This window comes from Leucopleurus acutus (assembly GCF_964270905.1).
Source record: "Leucopleurus acutus genome assembly, chromosome: 7".
Taxonomy (NCBI): domain Eukaryota; kingdom Metazoa; phylum Chordata; class Mammalia; order Artiodactyla; family Delphinidae; genus Leucopleurus; species Leucopleurus acutus.
This window is the reverse complement of record NC_139150.1, coordinates 95,336,875-95,362,828: the sequence shown is the minus strand read 5'-3', so window position 1 is coordinate 95,362,828 and position 25,954 is coordinate 95,336,875. Positions and strand designations below refer to the sequence as shown.

Sequence of the window (25,954 nt, the reverse complement as noted above, 5' to 3'; positions counted from 1 at the left end):
TCCGAGGCCAGATTGGGGCACCCAGTCAGCATGTCCGGGGCGGGGGGTCACTGAGCAGTGACAAACACAGGTGAGCATGCCTTGGCTGGCAGCCCCCCAGCATCCCACCAGCCACAGCGCCTCAGGGGAATGAGGTCGACACCTGTCCGAGACAGCTCCTTGCCCTCTCTGGACCACCGACCCTGCCCCGAGGCAGCCTACATCTCCAGCACCTCCAGGATTGAGGTGCACTGAGCACTCAGGATAAGAGTGAGCAGGCCTTGAGACACACACCTCATTTCTGAGATTATGAGGCCAGAGTCTGCACACCTGCTTGTGATCAAGTTCCTGCACTAACCTTTCATATGAGCGACTCCCAGCAAATTTTCTTTACTATATCCATCCTATTGGTACTTCTCCCCAAAGAGAAGAAAAGTCTGAGATCTTGGGGCAAATGTGAGCAATCGCACTGCAGTATCTTTAGCTTGGATGGATAGCCACAGATAGTGTTATGCATCCCATGTTTATCATTAAAAGCAGAAGACGTGGCTGAATAGATATTCTTCAATGATGTCCCTCGGTGCCCAAGAAAAAGTCCTCCCAATGGGGCCATACTGGGCAAAACAAATGCTGAATTCCATGAGATGGCTTCAATTTGAGATGTCTGTGCAGCCAACCAACACACGTGTTTTGATGATAGCACATGATCCCTTCCCCAGAGTCACCAGGACTCCAGGAATGTGGAGGCTGAGCTACCCCTAACTGTCCAAGCAGGCCTGGAGCTACTGGGTGAAGGGAAAAGACACAATACTTACAAAAACTTTCCATTTGTCTTTGATCCTATCAGGACAATCTGCTCAGATTCATCCCGAGAGATTTTTCCGTGGAACCAGGGCATTTTTTCATGGGCTGTGGTGGCGATCAGCTTCTCCAGCTGAGGTTTCTGGCTGATAATGGCCTGCTCGAGAGCTTGACCCTGTCACGAGGAGAAGAGAGTGAAGCCATACCAAGCGAAAGTGACGAGAAAGACGCAGAAAGCATTTCCAATCTATCCTAAGTCCTGACATGGTAAAATGTAATCACATTTATTTATGTGTTTGTATGTTCATTCAATAAATAAAGCCAATAGATCTTATATATTATTTAAGTGCCTTCAAGTATATAACAAAATAGATTTTAGGATACAGAGGTGGGCACTTTAAAAGCCACATTGGGCTTCAGAAACCATCTGGTATAACCCGTGAGGTCTAGAGAATGGTCTTCCTGCCCTCTTCCAATCAGTCGCCTCCTAGAACTGACTGTTCTGTGTTAGACGCTGATCACATAATAACAATCAGGAAGATGTAAGACGTGCTTTTTCCTGTCTGCCTCTACAAGGCTTCACTCTGAGCACTTACACATGTTGCTGCCTGTAACTGCAAGAGATGTGATCACAGAAAGAGGAGATAAACCTTGACAACATGGAAAACAAAAATGAGAAAAAGGCTGACAGCTGGGTGAATTCGCTTCTTCAACTGTTCTTAGTGGGAGAGAAATAGATATCTTTCACAGTAGTAAATAAACAACCTGAGCTGATTATTCCAAGTTATAAAAAAGAATCAGAAGTGAAAATAAAAACATAACCAACCCACAGGAGGAGATGGAAGGGGGGAGGGAAGGCAGAAGGGAAGGTGAATTTGAAAATTTTGTCATGCTTCACAGATGGAATGAAAAACAAAAGCAGTAATAGTTACATACCAGAGAGGCATCCGATTCAAAGTAAGCAGAGGGCAAAAGCAAAAGGGTGTGGAATACTACTCGGCCATAATAAAGAACGGACCCCTGACACACAGCTGGCTCATGAATGCATTATGCAGAGTGTAAGAAGCTGGTCTGAAAAGGCTACATGCTGTGTGAGTCCATTTATATGCATTCTGGACAAGGCAAAACTATAGGGACAGAAATCAGATGAGGAGTTGCCGGGGCTGGGGTTGGGGGTGAACATGAGGATGCTTGATGGGTGATGGAACTGTTGCATGTCTTGACTGGGGTGGGGGGCTACATGATGCCATGTGATTGTCAAAAAATCATAGAACCGGGGCTTCCCTGGTGGCGCAGTGGTTGAGAGTCCGCCTGCCGATGCAGGGGACACGGGTTCGTGCCCCGGTCCGGGAGGATCCCACGTGCCGCGGAGCGGCTGGGCCCGTGAGCCATGGCCGCTGAGCCTGCGCGTCCGGAGCCTGTGCTCCGCAGCGGGAGAGGCCACAACAGTGACAGGCTCGCGTACCGCAAAAAAAAAAAAAATAAATAAAAATCATAGAACCATATACCTAAAAAGGATGAATTTCACAGTGTGTAAATTACACCTCAATAAATCTGATTTTAAAAAAGAGTAAAAAGATGGTCTAAGACTTATGTAATGAATACTGATGAAAAATACTGAATACATAGTATCTGTTTGCAAGACTGAATTCAGTGTAGAACATATTAAAGGAGTAAAGAAGTCGGTGTATAGAATCCTCAGAAAGCCTATAGTGTCATACATCCACATGGATATATAGAAAACATACATCCAGGAAACACAAGGAAATGGTTGAACACGTGGGTCTGAGCAGGAGACCATCAGCCAGCCTGGTGGCTCCTGATATCAAGTGCTGTTGAGAGTGTGGCAGGAATGTAAGTTGTCACAACCTCTGGGACCTTTCTGGATGACAACCTGTCAATATGTCCGAATCCTTCACTGTGGCAAATCCAACCTGTTCGGGGTTATCCTGCTGATGCTGCATAAAGCGTTAGGAGAATGTTACTAGCAGGATTATTTATAAACAGTGAAGGTGTCCATCAATAGGTACTAGTAAAATAAATTATGGTGCACAGGAGGGACCATCAGGCAGCCAGTAACAGGCTGATGCAGCTGTGTGTCTATGGACATGGAAAGTTCTGCAAGAGATATTATGAAGATGTGAAATCAAGTGCCAATCAGTGTGTTCAGTATGACCCTCTTGGGTAAATAAAAACCAGTATATGCCTGTGATGCCTCTCTGAAAGGGCCCAGCACGAATTGGGTAACTGGTTTCCTGTGGTGGAGAAACCACATGGCTGGCACTGCAGGGGCCCACCCTCTCAAGTGTGACCGCAAAAGAGGAAAGGCTGTCTTCTTGGAGTGAGGCATTTGGGGGCCCACGCTGATGACTAAGGAATAGGTTGCTTATCTGAGGCACCACTGCATGGCTCTCATGCAACTGGGTGCCTGTGTGGAATTCCAGGGCCCGCGAGCACACGAGACCGTGCACCGCCGCCGCCGGGGGACCGGCTGCCGCCCACCTGTAGGTTCCATGTCTGTTTCACATACTCCCGGATGAGGTTCTCCTTCAGGTCCTCAAAGGGCCCGGTTTTGGGCTGCACCCCGGGCGGCCGGTTGAAGGGCTTCTTGAGGAGGCAGATGAGGCCATCCAGCTCCTGGGAGTGGTAGTGGCAAAGCTCGGCGGGGCTGCTGTGGGCCCTGCCGCCTGAGATGGCGTAGGTCCCGTTTAGCTCCCGCTCAATGGTGTAGTGATGCGCCTTCCGGTCGTGCGCCACCGACAGGGCAAAGCCGCCCAGGTAGTTGCGGCTCTGGCGCAGCAGGTAGAGCCCGTCGCTCATGCCCCCCTGGGCCAGGTAGTCTTCTGCCTCCTCCCGGGTGATGTTGCCGAAGAAGAAGGGCAGGTGGTTAGCGCTGTCGCCCATCCCTGCGCCTTCCCCTCAAGTGTCCACCTGGCAAAACAAAGACGGGGCAGTGGTCAGGACCTGAGCGGCACGACACTGTTAGAGCACCGACCCTCCAGATAAGGAGACAAGTCCTCCCGCCAGGCAGAAGCTCTTCCCTCTGAGACTCGGATCTAGAGCCTAAACTAACTGTGCCCTCGTCCTTTCTGCCCACATAACCATTACATTTCCAAACACACCCTCTCAGTATTGAACCAAGAAACAGAGCATTGGACCAATGCAGTCAAATTAATCTTTTGTGTGCATGTGTGGGTCGGGGGGGGGGACAGAGAATTCTAAGAGACAAACTAAAAAGAGAAGTCCCCTTCCAAAACAGGGCTTAGGAGCTCTCTGACAGTCAGTGGGGCACAGGGGCAGAACCCAGACGAGTCCCTTGTTCTCTGGAGATGCAGTTGCCCAGAACACTCACGCTGGTCAGAGTTATGTGCAGTGAAGATGTCACTGGACTCCTTCTACGTGAACATTGAGGGTCTACTGTGTCACACGCTATAGCTGGACACCAGAGAGCTGAGCACTGGCCACATTTATATATGTCAAACCTCTGGCCAGGAGGTTGGACGGGCAAGTGGCTGCCCTGAGGCATGAAAGTGCCATCCTCCCAGAGCCCCAGGCCTCAGAGACACACTGTCCCCTTCCCACCCTCCTCCGGACCACTTCCTGGCACCCGTCTTGTACCATCCGCCGGAACAGTATCGAAGAAATAGTGCAGGTTCCACATTTGATGAGGACACCTGTCACCAAAAACAGATACTTCTCACACTAAACAGAAACACACTTTAGAGGGGAAGTGTGAAGGCAGTGAGTGCAATTTGACAGGAAGACTGTTAGATCATTTGTGGTTGTAGATGAGAAGGATCTATAATGCCAGTCCAAAAAGTATCTAAAATAGTGTATATTTTAACCAAAGGGGGATTTTCATCAATGGAAAAGTATCTAGATGACTGCATCTGTGCATCTAAGGAGCAAAGCACATACCCCTTCATGTTACACACACAGACATACACACAGACACCCAAAGAAACACACACAGACCCACACACCACACACATACAGAGACACAGATACACACACACATGATTATGTGAAACAGCCTCTTCTCAACAGGACTTACCTTACAAAAGACAGTAGAACATAGTGCCTGCCTGGTAGAGGTAACAGAATTTTCTCCAGGCAATACTGCCAAATCCTGAGTGAGTCCCCCAAAAGACATGGGTTTTATTATAATTAGATTGTACAAATAATTTTCTCATTTGCTTTGACTATCAATCACTAATTTTTCTTTGTCAAAGTTTCTAAACATTCATCTTCCAGCAAGGTTTTGTTTTCTCTTATAAGTACCATCCATATTTGCTCTTAAAGCAAAGACATCTGCTATTAACCAAAAGACATCCCTGGAAAGACGGTGAGTAGATGTGTCTTTGGGGAGCAGTAGTTCCCTTCTGCTTCTTTCTTCTTCTCAGGCTAATCCCTCTATGCCATTTGTGTTACAGTTTCAGCCCCTGCCCCCCCATCCCCCAAAGAGTGAGGGCTCTGAACTCCTTTCTCATGCTCTGCTCTGTTCCTGCAGTGGGTCTTCCAGGGCCTCACCTATCTGTCATGCACAGTGAGCCCACCTGCACTTCCAACTCCTGTCCCCTGCAGCCCAGCACTTTTCCAACCTCCACGTGCCTACACATCACCTGAACTCTGTTAAGCGCAGGGGCCAGCCGAGCTGCAGTGCCAACAATCTGGGTGATGCTGATGCTGGGCCCCTGACCGTATCTGAGGCTGAGATCTCCATGTACTACCCACCTGCCTTCCTCAGCCCAGGCCCTCCCCCAGCCAGGAACCCAGAGTCCTTCAAGAGTCCTTGCTTTCTCTCAGGCTGGTTTCCCAAATGGCTGTGGTGTGTGTTCCGTTCCCTCTGTATCTCTTACCACTGCCCTTTCTAATGCACCCTCCCAGCTGCACTGCTGTAAGCACTGATGTCCTGCTGCCCTGCCATCCCTCCCCTCCTATTCTGCTTCATCTGCCCCGTAGGCCCACAGTTCCCTGCAGCTTGCCCCATCCCTCTCTTCCTATCAGCCTCATTCCTAGCAGGCTCGGTCCACAGGCCACGGCTGTCCCCTCCTATCTCCTTGCTCACACACTCCCTCTGCTTGAGGGACACACCATCTTGCACACCTGCCCCAGATGCACCCTCGATCTCAGCTGTCCCTAGTGCTTGGGACTTCTCACAGAGCTGCCACCCACCATTGGCCTCAACAGGAAGTCTTCAAAAACAATATTGTAAGTGTTTACAAATATTTTTTAATTTACATAAACCTTAACAACTATCATTTTTAAAATTCATCAGTTTGCCACTAAGATTTACATCGGTGCTGGCCCTCTGCTGTGAATCCCACATTGAAGCGAACCAACATGACAAGATAGAAGACAGGCGGAAAGGCAGCCTGCCAGGCCCATCTTCCAGGCCCATGCGGGATGCTCCTGAATGGCTCTGATGGTGCATGTCAGACTCACCCCTAAGCAGGTGGTACCTCTCTGGCTTCCCTGGGAGGGGAAAGGCCTGGCTGCCCTCAGTGTCAGCAGTGCCTGGCCAAGCAGCCCTTTTATAATGGTGTGATTTCCTGGGCTGGAGGTGACACTGGGAGAGGGCCTGAGCAAATGCACTGGGCCGTTGCCGTTGGTGGTGGTTTTGACAGTAGAGATGGTTTACTGCAAGGACAGCTTACGGCACATTCTTGGGCTATTTAATTTGGGAGATGAACAACATCTGCGATGCCTTCTCAGGACCGGCTCCCACCACTGCCCACCCGGGGCCTTCTCCACAACACAGGCCACGGTGATGGGAGTCGGTCACCTTCACTGCAGCCGCTGTCCACAGAAGCTGCGTGACCGCACTGCTGCTCTCAGCCCTGTTCCTCAGACAGTAGCTCTCGCTCACTATGGTAAATAAGTACAGAAAGCAGCTTCCCCGCTGTGCTGTGTACTCCCCTCCACAAGCCCGTTGACTTGGGCCCCTCTCCATCCACACTTGCTCACAGGCACTGCTTAAATCTTCCTTTTCTTTGGACCCCAGGGAAAGTCTGTAGATCAAACTCTGTTTAACACACACAGGGATAATACTCTCCTCAACAGTGCCTAGAACTTGCTACCTATTTTTTTTGTCTATTTCAACATTCCCAGTTATTTTTCGTCATGTGTGAAATCACTTTATTGTGATAAATCAGCTTTATTCCAAAGCTCAAAACTGAGAAACGAAAGAGGCCGTTGGTCCCCATGGACCAGGCCCCCCAACTCCTCCCCAAACACCCCCAGCACCTCGGCTGGTGCACAGGTAGCTCTTGAGTAAGGTGAGGCTTCATGCTGTTGCCAGGTGAGTGCCTCAAAACACTACAGCATTGGGGAGGGTTGGATTGGGAGTTTGGGACTAGCAGATGTAAGCTATTACATATAGAATGGATAAACAACAAGGGTCTATTGTGTAGCACAGGGGACTATATTTGATGTCCTGTAATAAACCATAATGGAAAAGAATATGAAAAAGAATATACATGTATAACTGAATCACTTTGCTGTATACCTGAAACTAATACAACACTGTAAATTGACTATACTTCAATTAAAAAAAAATAACACTACAGTATCATTTGCCTTTTGGGGCCTTTTTATGACACAGGTTCAAGGTGGATTTCACACTAGAAAAATGTTTTATAACATGAAATAATGTTTTGTGATGCCTGGGCAGCCTATCCCCCTTCCTGGCTTAGTTTTTCTCCAGAGCACACCTCCATGGGTAACAACCCTTTAACACACTGTAACTTGCTGTTGAATTGATTCTTGTCTTGGTCCCCACACCAGAGCGCCAGCTCTGAGAGGTGAGAAGAGGATGCCTTTGTTCACTGCCCTGTCTCGGCACATCGGCACACAGCAGGTGGTCAAAAATATTTGTTGATTAATAGGTATTGTAATAAGGAAGAACAAATCTGACTCCATATTGGGTGTGTTTCTCTTACTTTAACCTTTGTATTCTATTGCTTTTGCTACAAGTTAATCACTAAAGAGATGTTGCCCATAGCTTAGAGAACACATAATGGCCCATCTCTGGAAACCCTGCCTCCCATGCCTGAGTGTTAAGCTAAAATACCTTCGTTTAGCTCACAGGAAATATCCTGACAAGGCCCACCTGTGAATGGCTGCTGGAAAAGAAGAAATTAACACATTGCCTGCAGGGTCTGGCCAGAACCAGGAAATATTTGCAACAACTTAGTGTCACCTTTTTTACTTTACCTCCTTACCTCCCCCTCTTTGCTCTAGAAAAGAAACTAGCATCCAAACCCCAGTAAAATGGTTCTTTGGGACAGTAGTCCATCATCTTCTCGGTCTGAATAAAGTTGCTATTCCTCGCCCCAATACCTCATCTCTCAATGTATTGGCCTGTCGTACGCCGATCTTGGACTTGATAACAGTATGATTAAGTGAAAGCAGCTTTCAAAATAATGTGTCCAGAGCAATCTAGTTTTGTTTTTAAAAGGTTATATGTACCCAAGCATGTAATAACATACACCTAGAGAGTGAGAAAAGAGACATAAAGTCTGAGAGGACAGTGGGTATGGAGGAAGAACTCTGGCTGGTTTTATTGGCCTCTTTTGTATTTTCTGTCAAAGCCTCTGCACTGCCCCATCCTCTTCTGCCTACTGTCCTCTGCCTGGCCTTTACTCCACACTCCATGAATCTGCTCTTGCCAATGCCACCAACCTCTAAATGGCCAAACTCAAGGTCACTCCTCTGGCCCTATCTTGCTTGACCTCCCAGCAGTGCTGGATGCCACCCAGCACTCCCACTTCAGTGGGTCAGTCCCTCTTCTTGGCCGACCCCTCCCCAGTCCACGGCTCCTTCCTTCACTTAATCTGCAACCCAGTGTTGGGTCTTCAGCTGCACCTTCTCCCAGCACATGGCCCCACTGCCAATGACGTGCCCGTGGATCCCACATCCATCTCTCCAGGCTGAGCTCCTGAGCTAAACGCTGCTTACCTGACGTTTCCACCTGAACATCTAAAGGGCAACTCAACCTTCAGGTGCCTAAAATGGGACTTTCAATTGCTCACGCTTGGTCCTCCCTGAGCCCCTTCTAATTGAGGAAATGACACCAACACTAACCAGTTGCTCAGGACGAGACCCTAGAGACTTTCAGGATCCCTCCTTTTCACTCATCATGCATGTCTAATCCACTAGCTTAGAAAAGAACATGTTTTCTTTTTGATGTGTCCAGGCCACCCTGGAACATGTCCCTTTGAGAAGCAGTGAGCTCCATTCAGAGACCAATGGGCTACATCACGGGCTGGGGAATCTCAAAGGAGGTTGGACCAGCTGGTCTCCAGGGATCTCTTATCAGTTTTCCTCTAAAACATATCCCAAAGCCATGTCTTCTCTCTTTTTCCCCTGACATTCCCTGGGTAGAAGGTCCATCACCTCTCACTCACGTGGATGGAAGTCTTAGCCGTTAGTTCTCCCTTCCACCCAGCCCTCCTCGTGGACCATTCCCTACACAGCAGGCAGAGTGATGCTAGCAAGCCATCTCCCTCTCCCAGACACATCCCAAACCCTCTTCCTCCGGCCTTCAAGCCCTACTTGGTTAGGCCTGAGCCCCCTCCTCACCTTGCCCACTTTCCCATCTCACCCATGCTTACCACGTCCAGCCACACCACCCTCCTTCCTGTCCCAGGCGCTGTACTTTCCCCCATGGCTGGTTTCCTCCTTCTCAGGCCTGTGGTCTCAACTCATGTCACCTCCTCAGAGGGGCGCATGCTGATGGCCGAGTCTAAGGTGGCTTCATGACCCAGTTCATCTTTATCTCCTGAAAAGGTTTATTTCCTGCATCACATTCACCACAAGCCTGCCCTCGTACAAGGTAAGGTCCAAGGTCTGGAAGTATCGACCTGCATCCCCAACACTTAGGGGCTTCCCAGGGGCTCACAAAATACCTGTTAAATGGAAACCTGCTGATCTCTCCTTTTTAGAGTTTCTACAGTGAATAATGCCATTGCTTTACTAATATAAACTCTCACTGTGCAGCTGCTGCTTCGCCCAGGTGGAGAGCATGGTTGCAGAGTCAGAGAACCTCGGAGAACATGCGTCCAACCTCCTTCGAGACCCACACAATTCCAATTTGCCCAAGACCCTCTTAAAGGTATAGTTGGCTTCAATGCCACCACCACCGAGATCTAAACACACAAGTGCACAGGCCCCTCTTGGGCTGCTGTCGGTAGCCCACAAATGCAGCCATGGGTGGTCTCAGCTCCCAGTATCCACACTGGGTTTCTGGCAAATGAAAAGCTGCCCTTTTCACATGTGGTCAAAGCACGTCCCCCACCCTTGATTTACACACTATGACCGCTGCATTTGCCCCCTCTCACACTCATTTTGTTGGTCTCATCCATTCCCATCTGTCACCTTTCATTAAATCAGCACCGGGCTTCTCAACCTCGGCACTCTTGACATCTGGGTTGGATCATTCTCTGCTCTGGGGGCTGTCTTGTCCACTATAGGCTGGGGTAGCAGCAATCCTGGCCTCCGGCCACTAATGCCAGCAGCTTCCTCCCATTCCCCAATCATGGAAACCATTTCCAGACATTGCCAAATGTTCCCTGGGGGCAGTGTCCCCAAATGTCCCTTGACTGGAAGCCACTGTGTTAGTGGTTTGGCCTGTCCACAAATCTGATGTGTTCCTTCCACTCCTCGAGCACCTGCACCAATAAATTAGATAAATGAATATCCCTCTATCTAATTTATTACCATGATCACTCTGAGCACAGGACAGGGAGGGGTGGAAAGGATCAGAGCCCCGTGGAAGTAAATGTGCGCTGACCCTGGAGGAGAGCTAGGGGTGCAGAGCAGAGTCTGGGAGCCGGACAGGCTGGTGTCCCATCCCAGCTTGTGTGACCCGGGCACATTAGCATCACAGGTCTGCACCTGTGAGTGCGATGACGGTGGCACCAAAGTCGCCGTAACTCACCGCAGTCATGATGGAGAGTGTGGAAGGGTGCCCATGACAACTGGTACCTCACAAGTGGGAGTTCCGAATAAAAGAAAGAAGGAGTGGTTCATGGTGGAATGGTGAAGGGGAGGTATGGGCAGCCCACACTTGAAAGGAGAGTGTGTGTGTGTGTGTGTGTGTGTGCACGCAACCCCAGTAGACACCTTCACAAAGGCAAGATGGAGGCTTGAATGGAACCACACACAATGTTTTCTTACTTTAAAATCCTGCCTAGTCAGGTAAGGCTTCATCCTCCATTCACTGCACTCTGAGGAGTTACACCTAGAATAGAGCCTATATCATCCCTGGGCTTTGATTCTGGCTGCCCACCGTCCCACACACACCCCCCCAGGAGCCCCACCAGCAGCCCTCCCAGAGCCTGCAGAAACGAATTCCTGTGACCTACGATGAGCCCCTTGAATCCAACTAGCACTCTCATGTCTTCCTCGTTTGATCTAAGCAGTATTGTATCCTCTTGCACTTCCTGACATGTTACAATCTCCCCTGCCAACTAGACTCTCACAGTGCATTTCCCCAGTCCCAGAACCAAGGCTGCCTGCATGACCTTTGCCCTTTAAAATGCATTTAGCTTGGAAAATATCACTAAGTTCTAGCTTATCAGACAGCAGTTTCATAGATTAAGAGGAATAGCCCAGGCTTGCCATCATAAACAAAATGTTTCAGATAAGATTTGAGCTAATTTTTTTTAAAAAGTCACATTTCTGGGGGCAGCCTGAGTGGAAGATTAGGTACAGCGGCTCACATCTAGGCTAGTAGCTGAAAAAGCTGTCTGGAACCCACAACTCAGGTGGAAGGAAATTTCGTCACCAGCAGAGGACAACCAGAGTGAAGTCAACGTGATGAAGCGGGGCTGGGCTCTGCATGCCCACCCACCTCAGCTTTATAACCTATTTTTTCCTTGTCTGCATCCTGAAAGCTGTTAGAATAGATACTCTGTAAGGATCAGTATGTTTACTGTATTGTTCCCTACTGCCTAGAACAGAGGCTACCCTAAGAATGGGCCTCCACCCTGCAAAGCTCGGTAGAGAATTATTATAGAATGTATACATGGCAGGCAGCCTCCTAGATGATGCCATCAATCCTCACCTCTTGGTTCCAGGCCTTCGTGTGGTCCCTCCCACACTGACTGAGGGATGCCTGCACAGTGAGAGTGTGGGATGCCTGAGCCTAGTCTGTAAAGGCCTTTACAATTTACCCCTGGTCTCTGGGTCTCTCACCCTCGGAGAGGCCAGATGCCAAGTCGTGAGGATGCTCAAGCAGCTCTTTGGGGAACTGAGGCCTGCAGATAACAGCCAGCATGGACTTGCCACCCGAGGAAGTCACCTCAGAAGAGGGTCCTCTAGGCCCAATGAGTCTTCAGACTATGCAGCACATGTGACTGCAGCCTCATAGGAGACCCTGATCCAGGCCAACCCATCTCAAATTCCTGACCCACAGACACTGTGAGGGATGCTACATGATTATTGCTGCTTCAAGCCACTAAGTTTAGGGTAATCTGTTATGTAGCAATGGATAACTAATGTAGCATGTGGAATAGGGTCACATGAGAGAAAGGGGCTTCATAAATATTTGAATGATTTGTTGACAAACAAGGCCCCCAAATCTGGGGAGTGAGTGAGGGAAGTAATTAGAGGCTGGGTTCTGGCAGAGTTTGAATAAAACTTTCTGGTACTGGGGAGGGAAGAAGAGGAGGAGATAAACCCCTAAGGTCAGGAGGGAGGGAAATGAAGTACCTGTGCCTGGCGAGTGTCCGTAGGAGCTGCCATCTCAGTCTGCCTTCCTTCATTCCCTACTTCTACCCGCTGAAGACTGTCAGAGGCACTGACTCCATGCCCTGCAAGGCTTGGGAACCAGGATCAGAGGCAGATCCCAGAGTTCAGATTAATTTACTATCTCTGACAACTGTAACTCACACACCTACACAGCATCCTTTCCTTCCCTTCTTCCTCCTCTCTCCACTATGTCAATATTGCTACCCTTGCCTCTATTCTCTTTTCATCTAATGCATAAAACAAAGCACAGTCAGCTCTCATTTTTGGCGGCGGTAGTTAGGCTCTACAAAGGCACTGTGAACAATGAATTTTCAAATGCTGAAACACTGCTCCTGGAGAAAGACTGGGTTAGGTTCTTGCGAGCCTCTGGTCCACGATATTTTTGTCAACAGATCAATATATAACCTTGTTTCATGTGTATTCCTGTTTAAAGAAACTTATTTCATATATATTGTTGACTTATTAACATTGCATTCACGGCCAACAGCACCATAACCCACACCTGAAGGAAGCTTATCTAACATGTGGTTTCTCTGTAAGGCATATCACAACCTTCTTGCCCTTAGGAACACCAGACAGCACTTCAGCACTATGCTTGGGGCTCTTCTAAATAAGAAAAGCACAGAAATATACAACACACTTGGCACTAAACAGACCACAGAAAGGACCCTTGTTTGCGTATGAGCTGAGACAAGAGGGCAGAGTGTCTCCTCATTCAACCTCAGCGGGCAACGTATGTCTTGGGCGACTCAAGTTTTTCACTGCCCTGTGCGTGTCCACAAATAACCACACAAGTGTGGTGGGTATTGATGTGGATGTTACAAATCTATTTTAGCGAGACGGTGGATTCATAAATATGGAATCCGTGAATAATGAGGATCGACTGTAAGTGACTTTCCTCCACTCTCCCCCACCTGCCCCGAAAAGCGGGGTAGATACACGATGATGCCTTAATATAAGACCATGCTCTTAAATGTATTATTCTTATTATCTAAATCTGTGTTCAGTTCAGTGCTTTTTTTTTATTTTTTGCCGTACGCGGGCCTCTCACTGTTGTGGCCTCTCCCGTTGCGGAGCACAGGCTCCGGACGCGCAGGCTCAGCGACCATGGCTCATGGGCCCAGCCGCTCCACGGCACGTGGGATCTTCCCATACCGGGGCACGAACCCGTGTCCCTTGCATTGGCAGGCGGACTCTCAACCACTGCGCCACCAGGGAAGCCTCCATTTCAGTGCTTTGAAACTTGGCGTGGAACCAGAAGAGGTAGCCTATCTCTCTGTACTTTATTTTTTTTTAATTTTTCTTAATGTTTTTTAATTTTTATTTTTTAAATTTTTTAAGAGTGTAGAATATTTTTATTGAATAATAATGTATACCTTAATCATAGATTCCATAAAAATCCCAACACTTGAATGCTAAAATATCAGCTACAAAACGATCATTTGCTTACTTATACACATTTTGTTCTTTTCTTCCTCCAAATTTTTAAATAAATTTTTATTTTATATTGGAGTATAGTTGATTAACAACGTTGCGTTAGTTTCAGGTGTGTGGCAAAGTGATTCAGTTATACTTATACATGTGTCTATTCTTTTTCAAGTTCTTTTTTAAAACCCTATCTGCCCTGGTTATCACTGGCCCAGACCTGTGCTTCAAGGCTTCTGCTTTTCTTACGACCCATCAAACCATGGCTCCTGCAGGTGCTGTCCTCTCGACTACAGGGTTCAGCCCTTTCTACTTCCTGTGGAGAACATTTCAACAGCACTTAGCACATTAAAGGTGGCTGATTTCTTATCACTGGGCCACAGTTTCCCCACATAATGTGGACTGAGGTGACAGTGGCAAGAAGTAAATGGTACCCTGGGGAGACAACATCTGGGGACAATTTCTGCCATTGCCCTACCATATAGGGGAACAAAATCAGGAAGATGCAAAAAGATAGCTTGGCTTATCATGCTCAAAGCCACACAGCCACCTCAATGCAAAGCAGCCCTGATAAAATTTGCCTGGGAATTTCCTTTGCAGGTCGAAGCTGAGAAAATTAAGTACCAGGACTTTGGTAAAAGGAAAAACTTCATCTGTGGGTTTGACTGATTTTCATAAGAAAGAGGAAAGAGCCCGGCCCAGAGGGAGAAGGGTTCTTCCTGGGTCAGTCAGGGACTGGCTGATTAGTTACAAGAAATGACCAGGCAAAGGGAGATGCAGATGACGCAGATCCACCCCAAACAGCACCTGCAGACAACTGCCCTCCATCAGTCTGCAAAGGGCCCTGGGCACTGCCTGACCCAGCCTGAGTTGGCCCCATGTCCACCCGGCCTCCTGAGTGACACCAGCTGGCCTCGTGCAGGGCTGTCCCCAGGCCCCCTGAGGCCTGCTGGGCCGGTCATACTGCTGTAGGCCTGGTCTTCCGAGACAGAAACATACTTCGCGACTTCCGCGGAGTGGCCCCTGTTTTGCATTTGTGGTACGGCACAGTTTCTTAGGTACAGACACACACATTTCAGAAACAGAAAGTAAGTCTAAGGCTGGCAAGAACATGATGTTTCACTAATATTTAGAACACAGGGGCTGTTCCAATACTTGAAAACATTATCCAAACCTTCGAAACGGAGTTTTTTGGCTTTGCCTTCAAAAACCCTGAAGGTGCTGAAAACGCATCAAGGAAAGGCTGATGTATCTCAACCAACAACATCTGGATTTTCAGACTCCACAAGAGACGTTCAAGAACCTCTTTACTATGTCCACCTAATATTGCTCCCTCGACCTAATAAGCACAACTCACTGATACTACGCCTACATAAACGTTAACTCTTAACATAAACATTCACTCTCAACATATTTGGTTACAGATAAGCCACCAGCCCACTATAGTGAATTTAACTTTAAAATATGAATCATTTATTCATTCAGGATGTTTGTTGGGCATCTACTAAGTGCAAATCATTTTGTTGGGTGCCCTGTGGAATAGAAAGGGGACCTCCTGCCTCCAGAGAGTGAGTAGGCATAAGAGGCTCATGGGTGGCGGGATCTGTTCCAGGGGCCCTGCTTCCATGCCCAGGACTGTGAAGATCCAGGGTCTCTACTGCCTATACCTCTTCTCACTGCCCAGTGTGACTGGCCAGGACCACTGCAGACGCAGCTTCTAGGCGGGAACTCACCATGCCCATGCCGTGCACTTCAGGCTCAGCCCTGGAAATGCGGGTCCCGACCCAGCTCAGGCCCGCAGGTAGAGAAGGCAAGTCTGGATTTTAAACGACTTCCTGGTAATTTTCAAGCACTCTCCTGTTTGAGAACCTCTGCCGTAATCCAATGTATCACTCCCCAAGTGGGACTGGCAGAGAGAAAAGGGAGTTGAGTATGTCTCCCTCCAGGATGTAGGGAGGAAGGGAATCAGGAGATGGGCCGAAACTGGGCTGCCAGCTGCCACAGCAGCGAAGCGAACCAGGGAAGAAAATTAAAGTCCCCCAGAGTGTGCCTGCTGAGCCCGGGGCAGGAAAACTCGGCTCCAACTCCATCAGGGGGGAAAGTTACCCCTGCACTACTCTACCAGGGCACCAAGTCACAGGCATGCTCGTCATGAGGCCGGATTTATGCACCACAAGGATGCGGTGATTAAAAATGAGCTATCCAAAACTGGGCAGAAGACCTAAATAGACATTTCTCCAAAGAAGATATACAGAGTGCCAACAAACACATGAAAGAATTATCAACATCATTAATCATTAGAGAAATGCAAATCAAAACTACAATGAGATATCATCTCACACCAGTCAGAATGGCCATCATCAAAAAATCTAGAAACAATAAATTCTGGAGAGGGTGTGGAGAAAAGGGAACACTCTTGCACTGCTGGTGGGAATGTGAATTGGTACAGCCACTATGGAGAACAGTATGGAGGTTCCTTAAAAAACTACAAATAGAACTACCATATGACCCAGTAATCCCGCTACTGGGTATATACCCTGAGAAAAACCATAATTCAAAAAGAGTCATGTACCACAATGTTCATTGCAGCTCTATTTACAATAGCCAGGAGATGGAAGCAACCTAAGTGTCCATCATCGGATGAATGGATAAAGAAGATGTGGCACATATATACAATGGAATATTACTCAGCCATAAAAAGAAACGAAATTGAGTTATTTGTAGTGAGGTGGATGGACCTAGAGTCAGTCCGTCATACAGAGTGAAGTAAGTCAGAAAGAGAAAGGCAAATACCGTATGCTAACACATATATATGGAATCTAAGAGAGAAAAAAAAATGTCATGAAGAACCTAGGGGTAAGATGGGAATAAAGACACAGACCTACTAGAGAATGGACTTGAGGACACAGGGAGGGGGAAGGGTAAGCTGGGACAAAGCGAGAGAGTGGCATGGACATATATACACTGCCAAACGTAAAATAGATAGCTAGTGGGAAGTAGCCACATAGCAAAGGAGATCAGCTCGGTGCTTTGTGACCACCTAGAGGGGTGGGATAGGGAGGGTGGGAGGGAGGGAGATGCAAGAGGGAAGAGATATGGGAATATATGTATATGTATAACTGATTTACTTTGTTATAAAGCAGAAACTAACACATCATTGCAAAGCAATTATACTCCAATAAAGATGTTTAAAAAAAAATGAGCTAGACTTAGTGAAGAATCAATGAGCACAGGATCCTATCCAAGTTGTCACTGGGTGATGCCCTCTCATGCTCTCCTGAGCAGAAGAGGAGAAGTGTGGTTGCTGTCAGTGGGCTGAGGCCCAGGTTGCCCCAGAGTGGGTCCCAGGACATCCCCCCACCCCTCTGAGAACATCACTCAGCCACTGTGTCCTGAAAGCCACCTTGTCACCCACTCTGCTTTGGGGAAAGGTAAAAACAACACACAAAGTCATAGACGAGAGAACTCACATTGAAAGTGGCTGACAGCCCTCACTGGCATTCTCTTCCTGTGGGCAAACCACACAGGGAATCTGAACAGGCGGCAAAATTACTGAGTTTCCCCTGGTCCTGATTCAGATGACTTTCCAAGACCCTTTCCCACTCAGAGAACAAAGCTCCTGGCAAGGCCGTGGTCATCTCACAGTGACTTGGCCTCTCCTGTCCCCTGTGGTGGTACCTGGAGAAAGTTTTTAGCTTCCAGGCACTATTTTACTTTCCTGTTCCCCCCACCTCATTCACACAATATTTACAGGGACCCTGCAGCTGCTAGAAAAACCATACCACCTGATTTAAATGAAACACGCCTTTAAACCCTTTAAATGAAAGGATTACATCATCTACAGAAAGTTTTACTTTCTGTAGATAATTTTTACATTAAAAATAGCCATCATTTTTTTCTAGTCAGTGAAAGAATAATGTGAGTGACTCATGATGGCAAAATATTATAGAAGCTTATGATCATATTCTTAGATTTCATAAACCTGTGACATATATATACCCAATGCTTAAACAAGTGGCAAAAGGTTCTATGAGGGAGAGAGAGATGATCTGACCACACAATAACTGCAGGCAAGGAGTAGGATGGCAAAGACCTGAGCCCCGGCTCTTCTGGGCATGCGGTCAGTGGGAGAAGGCTGGCTGTACAGGGAAGAGTACACACAACACATGAGCACAGACATGAACTCACTGAAGCACGAGTGTGGTATCCTTCCTGTGGGCAGCCACAGAGGGTAGAACTCTGAGGTCACCCTTCTGGATTTATTTGATTCAGACACATCTGATCCACCTTCCTTTTCTGGATTCAAGCGTAGGTCTGCAATCAGAAGCCCAGGACAGCATGGAGTATGGGATGGAAAAGAGCCCAAGATGGAGAGATGTATTTAAAGGGAGAACAGCAGAAATGGAGAGAAAGCAGAAGACAAGCCTTACCAGCTGGAATACTTCCTGTCCACACTGTGTCTGCAATTAGGGAAGTGGGCCTTCTCCTCCCAAATCGGCAAACCAACCAGAAAGCAGAAGTGCAGTTCCCCACGCAACCAGCCTCCTTCACTTGCGGGTACAAAAGAACACCCCAGGGACATGGAACCCAACAGAACAGATTGCACCAATGGCTGATCCTGTTACGCTGAGCCAGCCAGGAAATGCACTCTCCCAAGAGTTCTTGCTAAGCAAACTTTGTCCTGAAGTGCTAGGTGGGGTATACCAAAATCATCTTGGTTATTTTATATTTTTAAAAGCCCTAGGACATTGTAAGTTCAAATTCCACCTGAACACTGGATCAACTAGGAGAGGAATCCTAGGAAAGGCCTTCTCCAAGAACTCAGGATACTGATTCATGGCTGGAGACTGGAGAGGTAAGCAGGTCATTATGGCAGGAAGGCCAAAGTGTAGGGTCAGAGTACATGTGCCAGCCCTCTCCGACTCTGCTCCCAGGACTCCTGGCAGATAGCCGCTCATGGTACCAGCAGGAGACACAACTCCACAGAGGACCTCTGGTGAGGTCCTTCAAGCTGAGTCAGGAGGTGCTTTCCAAGCATCTCCTAAACATCCACACCCTCTGCAGGAAGAATGATTTTGAATTTCTCACTCCAGGCTGCGTCATCCCCCACGCTTGGAAAAAGAGCTGGGAAGAGCCTAGCCAGGCTTCTCTCTGAAAAGGTGAGGAAACATCCGTGAAAGGCAAGATGGAGAGACACCCTCTCCAGACACTTGAAGCTGGAAGGAGCTCGGTAGGTGGTTTACAGGGGTGAGGCCAGGAGACTCCCAAGGATGTGTTCAGAAAAGTAACAGTAGCCAACCTGCCCCTGAAGCCAGCAAAAATGACAGCTCAATGCAAAAAGCATTACCATTTTACAGGTGATACACCCAAGCCACAAAGAGGTTTATGCCAACCAGGATGACTGTAAGAAGGATGATGACGAAGATGACAAGGATGACAAGCAGAAGCAGCTCCCTCGTAGGGCATTGGCTGACCTGCATAACATCCCTAAGGGTAGCGGCTACTGTCACCCCCAATTCACAGACTTGGACATTGGGCTCAAAAAGGTCAGTTACTTTCCAAAAAACACACAGGTAATAGTGGGAGACCAACGTCGGAAGCCAGCCCTTCTCTTAGCTACTGCCTTTAGAGACCCTCAGGTGGATGTGAAAAGGCGCCTCTATCAGCACATCCAAATGCAAGTTCAGAACTTTTGCAACATCAGCATCACCAGGAACTTGCAGGAACTTTGGCTCAAGGACTCCATCCATGTAATGGCTACAGATGAAAACCTCTCAGATAGTGCTGTCCTCCGAATTCCTGAAAGTAGTGCATCACCAATTCCACGAATCTTATCTTGCAGTCTTCCAAACACGTCCTCTCTTCAAACAAAACCTGATCACACCACTTCTCTGCTGAAGATCCACCACTGTCCACTCTCTGATCTCAGGATAAACGTGCCCCTGTCCCCCAGCATCCACATCAGCTTCCCTCAGATCTCACTCCCACTGGGCTTTCTCTGTACAGCATCCTCGGATGCTCTCAGACCATCCAGATCCCCTCAAGGTACCATGTGCCTTTGTTTTGCAATACTGACCACTGTTCTGACTAAATTTTAATTTACCTTTACTTAGACGTGTCTGATTATTTGATGAATTCCTGTCTACCTGAGGAGGGCCGAGATTATATCTATTCATCTCTCTCTCTTACTTTTTAAATAAACTTTTAATTTTAGAATATATTTAGATTTACAGAAAAGTTGCAAAGATAGTACAGAGAGCTTTCATGTACCCAAAGTCCAGCTTCCCCTATTATTAACATCTTACATGATTATGGTACATTTCTCACAACTAATGAACCAATAGTGACAAATTATTATTAATTAAAGCCCATACTTTATTACTTTCTTTGCATTTCCTTAGTTTTTACCTAATGTATTTTTTTTTTCTGTTCCAGGACCCTAGCCAAGATACCATATTATATTTAGTTGTTATACCTCCTTAGGCACCTGTTGGCCATGACATGTTCTCAGACTTTCCTTGTTTTTGATAACCTTGACAGTTTTGAGGAGTACTGGTCAAGTAGTTTGTAGAATGTGCTTCAATTGGCATTTGTCTGATGTTTTTCTCATGGTTAGACCGGGGGTTATGTGTTTTGGGGAGGAAGAACACAGAGGTAAAGTTCCCTTCTCCTTAGACCTTACCAGGGTGCGTGCTATCAACATGACTTATCACCACTGATGTTAATCTTTGATCCTGGGCAAATGGGGTTTGTCAGGTTTCTCCACTCTAACGTTGCTCTCCCACCCCATCCCCTTTCCACACCACCCTCCTTGGAAGGAAGAAACTCTGCACAGCCCACACTTAAGGAGAGGCACTTATAGATCACCATAACAAATATTTATACAGTAATGAAAAAGTTTGAAATATTGTGAGAATTACCAAAATGTGGTGCGGAGACATGAAGTGAGCAAATGCTGTTGAAAAATGGCACTGGTAGAGTTTTTTGACGCAGTGTTGTGACAAACTTTCAATCTGTAAGAAACACAAAACCTGTGAAGCACAAGAAAGGTAAGTGCAATAAAACGAGCTATGCCTGTATTTTTCCATTGTTGGACTGAATATCTTATAAGTGTCAAGGAGATCAAGTTGATTGACAGTGCTGCTCAGGTCATCTACATCCGTACTGATTCTCTATCTACTTCATATATCAATTACTGACAGAGGGTGATGGAAATCTCCAGTTGTAATAGTGGATTTGTCTATTCTCCTTTCGGTTTTATCAGTGTTTGCCTTTTTTATTTTGATGCTCTTTTGTTATGTGCACACAAGTTTAAGATTGTTCTGTCTCCTTAGATAGCTGATCCCTTTATCATTATGTAACATACCTCCTTATCCCTGATAATCTTCCATTTTCTGAAGTCTGCTTTGTCTAAAATTCATATAGCTACTCCAGCATTCTTTTGATTAGTGTTAGCATGGACTATCTTCCTCCATCCCTTTACTTTTACTTTATATGGGCTTTAACATTTAAAGTGGGTTTCTTGTAGACAGTATTCAGTTGGGTCTTGGTTTTTGATCCACTCTGACAATCTCTGTGCTTTAATTTGTGTGCTTAGACCATCTGCATTTAAAGTGATTACTGACTTAACTGCATTAATATCTACAATGTTTGTATCTTTTTTTTTTTAATTCACTGCATTTGTTCTTTTTTCTCCTCTGTTTCTGCTTTCTCTGGTTTTAATCAAGCATTTTATATGATTCCATTTTATATCTTCCCAGCATATCTTTTAAAAAGTTTTAGTGGTTGTCTTGTAGTTTACAATATATCAATACATTTTAAAATTTAAATTCCATTTTCAAATAATACTATACTGTTTCATATATACAGGTACCCCGTAACACAGTATTCCCAATTCCTCCACCCTGTCTTTAAGACAATACTGTCATTCATTTCATGTATCCATATGCTATAATCATCCAATACACATTTACTTCTATTGCTTTAAACAGTTAACTTTTTGACCAATTAAGATTATGAAAAACAAAATATCTTATTTTACCTTTATTTTTCTCTTCTTTATAATGCTCTTCCTTTATTCAGAGAGATCCAAGTTTCAGACCTATATCACTTTCCTTCCACTAAAGAACTTCTTTTAGTATTTTTTGTAGGGCCAGTCAGCCAGTGGTGAATTTTCTGTTTTTGTTTGAGAAAGTCTTTATTTCTCCTTCACTTTTGAAGGGTAAATTTATCTGGATATAAGATTCTAGGTTGTTGCTTTTATTTTTTTCCTGTCAACACTTCATATCTTTTACTACTCCAATTCTTGTTTGCATTGTTTTTGATGAGAAGTCTGCTATAATTCTTATCCTTATTCCTCTGTAGGTAAGAGTTTTGTTTTTGTTTTTTTCATCTGGGCTCTCCTAAAAGTGTGTCTTTTGTATTTGAAATAATCAATCCCCCACCAACCTCATTTACATGCCAAGCCACTATTCCCCTGCCCCAATCATCCCAAGGTCAGGTACCAGGCAACTAGGGACAGCCCCTATGCACCATAGCCCACTGAAATCATTCAAACTAGCCAATTCCAAGCCTACTTACCCTACCTCACCTGTTCTTTCCCACAGAAACCACAACAAAGGCTCTTGTCCACATTTTCCCCTCTCCCTCTGCCTCCTGACCAAACCTGGTGATTCCCCATGTTGCCCAGCATGGTATGCTGTGCCTGCTATTTCTAGAGATATGTGAATATAAAAACGTCTATCTTCACGACAGTTATTTCTGTGTCTTTGTGTCTTACCATACCTCAGTAGAACATAACCCAGGTACCCTTAAAACAAGGTTTCTACAGGTAAAGCCCAAGAAAGTGGAGACGCTTCTGAGACTGTGACCTATTGGAGTTTCTCTCTCTCAAACTAGTCCACACTTGGCCTCACCAAAGTGTTTAAGAGTTCCTGTCTGGTTAGGGCTCCAGCAGCATCAGGCCAGGTAAGCAGGTTTTGGTGTTTCTAAATACACCTGTCTCTTCCAGACTTCTAGGTGACAATCTGCCCTAAGACTTCAGTTCTCTGATAGTCTAAGAAGAATCACTGAATCACAATTAGTCCAGATTTTTTCTTATTCTAAGAATAAAGTGAGAACACCTATTTTAAGTTCTTTATTTGTTGAAGCTGAAACTGGAAGATGGTGTCTCTTTTCTTTCACCCTTACCTGGTATTTATCCTATTAGAGATGGTCCACAAACATTTGTCAGATGAATGAATAAATGAATGAGTAATTAGATGTGATTACTCTATAACAGATGGTCCATAAGCATTTGTCAGAAGAAAGAATGAATGAATGATCCAGATGTGATTACTCCATAATCGATGGTCCATAACCACATCATACCTATGAATTTATGAATGAATGAAAGAATGATTCAGACGTGATTTTCTGGTCCATAAACATTTGTCAAATGAATAATGAATGAGTGAGTGAGTGAGATGTGATTGCAGTTTTATCCAGACAGGTGTCCCAACTGCTCATCTCAAATCTAAGGCAGCCCACAGGTGCTCCGGGGTCCTGAGTCCACTCCACACTATTTCACTCCAAATCACTAGAGAGCCCAACATCCTCTGACACACAGTGTACACCCTTTCCATATTTTCTCCTCAGGAGCTCTGAGACAGTCGTAAACTACTTTTGCCTCAAATGATTAGGTCTCTGCTTTTTCATGCAGGTCTGAAATGCAGAAGGAAAAAAAATATTTGTTTTTCACACTCCCCCAAATACAATATATTTAGAAAACCTTGATATGCCCCATTTAGATATTGACCAGTGTTATTTTCTACCTGGCTAATTAATAAACCATAATCTTGTCCCAAATTACAGAGAAGTTGTGGGCCTTATTGTCTTAATTCCCTTCTTTTTCCCTCTGCACAACCTTTAACAACCTTTGAGGTCTACACCAAGAAAACTGCAATAACTCTGCAAAATTAAGGGCCTTGTGTTTTGACAGCAATGTTCACTTTTCACTTTCACCTGAAGAGCAAGGTCAAGCAGCATTTTCTGTGCCTTATTTTAGGCAGAACCCTCTTGTAGAGTCACAGAAAGCCTTGCATACATGGGGTGGAGAGGTGGTCTGTGACAGGCTCATGAGTCCCAGCTTAAGACAAGAGTCCCTGGGTCCAAACACTGGACCTGTTGCTTTTAAGCCACACAGCTGAGCCTCAGCTTCCCTCATTTGCAAGACGAGAATCTTGGAGAAACCCACCTCCAAGAGCAGTGTGGGGATTCCATTGCCAACCTGCGTGAAGTGCTCACAGCATGTAGCCTGGCACCTGGTATATGCCCAGGGTTGGCCATGAGGATAAGTGTCCTAGTGGCAGGCAGGGTGACGACTAAGTGCACACCCTCACTATTGGAAATGACCTCCTTACGTAGATTTTCTTATCCAATCACTCCCAGGATGGTGTGTTCACACATTCCTCTTCACCTGTCTCTGTGGTTCTGCAGCTAGGGTGATGCCATAGTTACAAATGTCACCTAATGCTAATTGTGTTAGGGGGGATATCATGCCTTTTTTCAGAAAGGAACATCAAAGTGTTTAGGGGTGAAATTTTATAATATCTGTAGTTTACTTGGAATGCACTTCAGAAAAAAAAATATGGAAACATATTACCACAACTAAGTCATGAGTATACACACGATCATTATATTCTTTTCTCCATGTGTCTGCATATGAGAAAATATTCTTGATAAAAATGTAAGCTTTTTTTCATGCAAAAATATTAAAAAATGAGCATAAAACTTACGTTCCATAATATGGGCTTTAAAGACAAATTTGAAGCCTGTCCCCATCCGCCACCACTCTGACTACACGAGCGCCCATGATTATGTTCAGGCACGTCAACTACAGCCCTGGGCAATGATGATCAGTAAAGACGCTCTGTATTTTATGGATCTTAGTGGAAAAAGTGGGGATGACCACACACCCTGGACACAAACACACTCCTAGCACATAAAGTGATAGAGAGGATCAAGAATAAGGTGCAAGAAACTTTGAAAACATAGAGCCTTAAACAAAAAACATTCTCTATTATGACATCATTGAAAGTATTTTGTTCCCAGAAACCTCCAACTGATAAAATGACCAACATTTTACCTTCCAAGGAACATATGACCTTTATCACAAGAATTGCTTGGGTTCAACATCTCCCACCTAAAGAACAGGCTCTGCCCCACCAGAGGATGCCCTTCTCCCATTGGCTATGTGGTGCCCACCTATTCAGGCAACACCACTTTTGCTCGTGCTAATTAGCATTTAATTTTATACATTGCATCTGGACTGGAGGAACTATAAATATCTAATAAAAACCAAAGGTTTGGCCTGTTTCCAGTGGGACCTTTAGGCTGTCTTGAGTGTTGTTCAAAGAGATAGCTGGCTTCCTGGGCATGCTCCGGGTGTGGACCTGGCTCTTTACACCTGAGCTGTATGATGCAGTAAAGACCCCACTGGAGGGAAATGCCTGCCGTCACCCTGCTGCACAGAGCAGTTTCTGCCTGACAACCTTCTGAGTCAGCCAGTGCCAGTATGACCTGTGATGACCTAGGGGTCTGAATACTGGGAGCCACGAGGACTTTCTGGTGTGTGTGTTTTACAGCATTTCATCACGAGCCTCCAACTGTGCAGCTGGGAGGGAACTTGCCATAAAATCAGTCCCTGGTTATGAGAAAGATATTTACTTAAAAATACTGCTATGAAAAACTATTCTTTCATAAGAAAACACTCGTGTGAGAATCAGACTCTTGTTTTGAGAACTCACTAGGGCTGTTACCAAATTTAAACAAAAATCATGTTGATGAAGTGTCAGGACTTTTAATCCTGATGATTGTGATCTGACCTCTGGACCTGTTCACCGATGTCCTCCTGGTACCAGAACAGTGCCAGGCACACAGTAGAAGCTCAAGAAGAACCTGCTAATTTAATTAACTAATACAAAATGCAAGGCAAAGAGATTTTCACTGGATTTTA

General features: G+C 46.0%; 1 protein-coding gene across 2 annotated transcripts in view; it reads right to left on the bottom strand.

Moving 5' to 3' along the window:
• SYK (spleen associated tyrosine kinase) overlaps nt 1-25,954 on the bottom strand; it is a 95,096-nt gene that overhangs the window by 50,152 nt on the left and 18,990 nt on the right. For both annotated transcript variants that reach the window (XM_082841984.1, XM_082841985.1), the window contains exons 2-3: nt 3,283-3,711; nt 795-955 (exon numbers count right to left, since the gene is read on the bottom strand). In XM_082841984.1, the coding sequence (XP_082698110.1) occupies nt 795-955; nt 3,283-3,684 (563 nt within the window). In that variant the 5' untranslated portion in view covers nt 3,685-3,711. The remainder of the gene's footprint in view (nt 1-794; nt 956-3,282; nt 3,712-25,954) is intronic.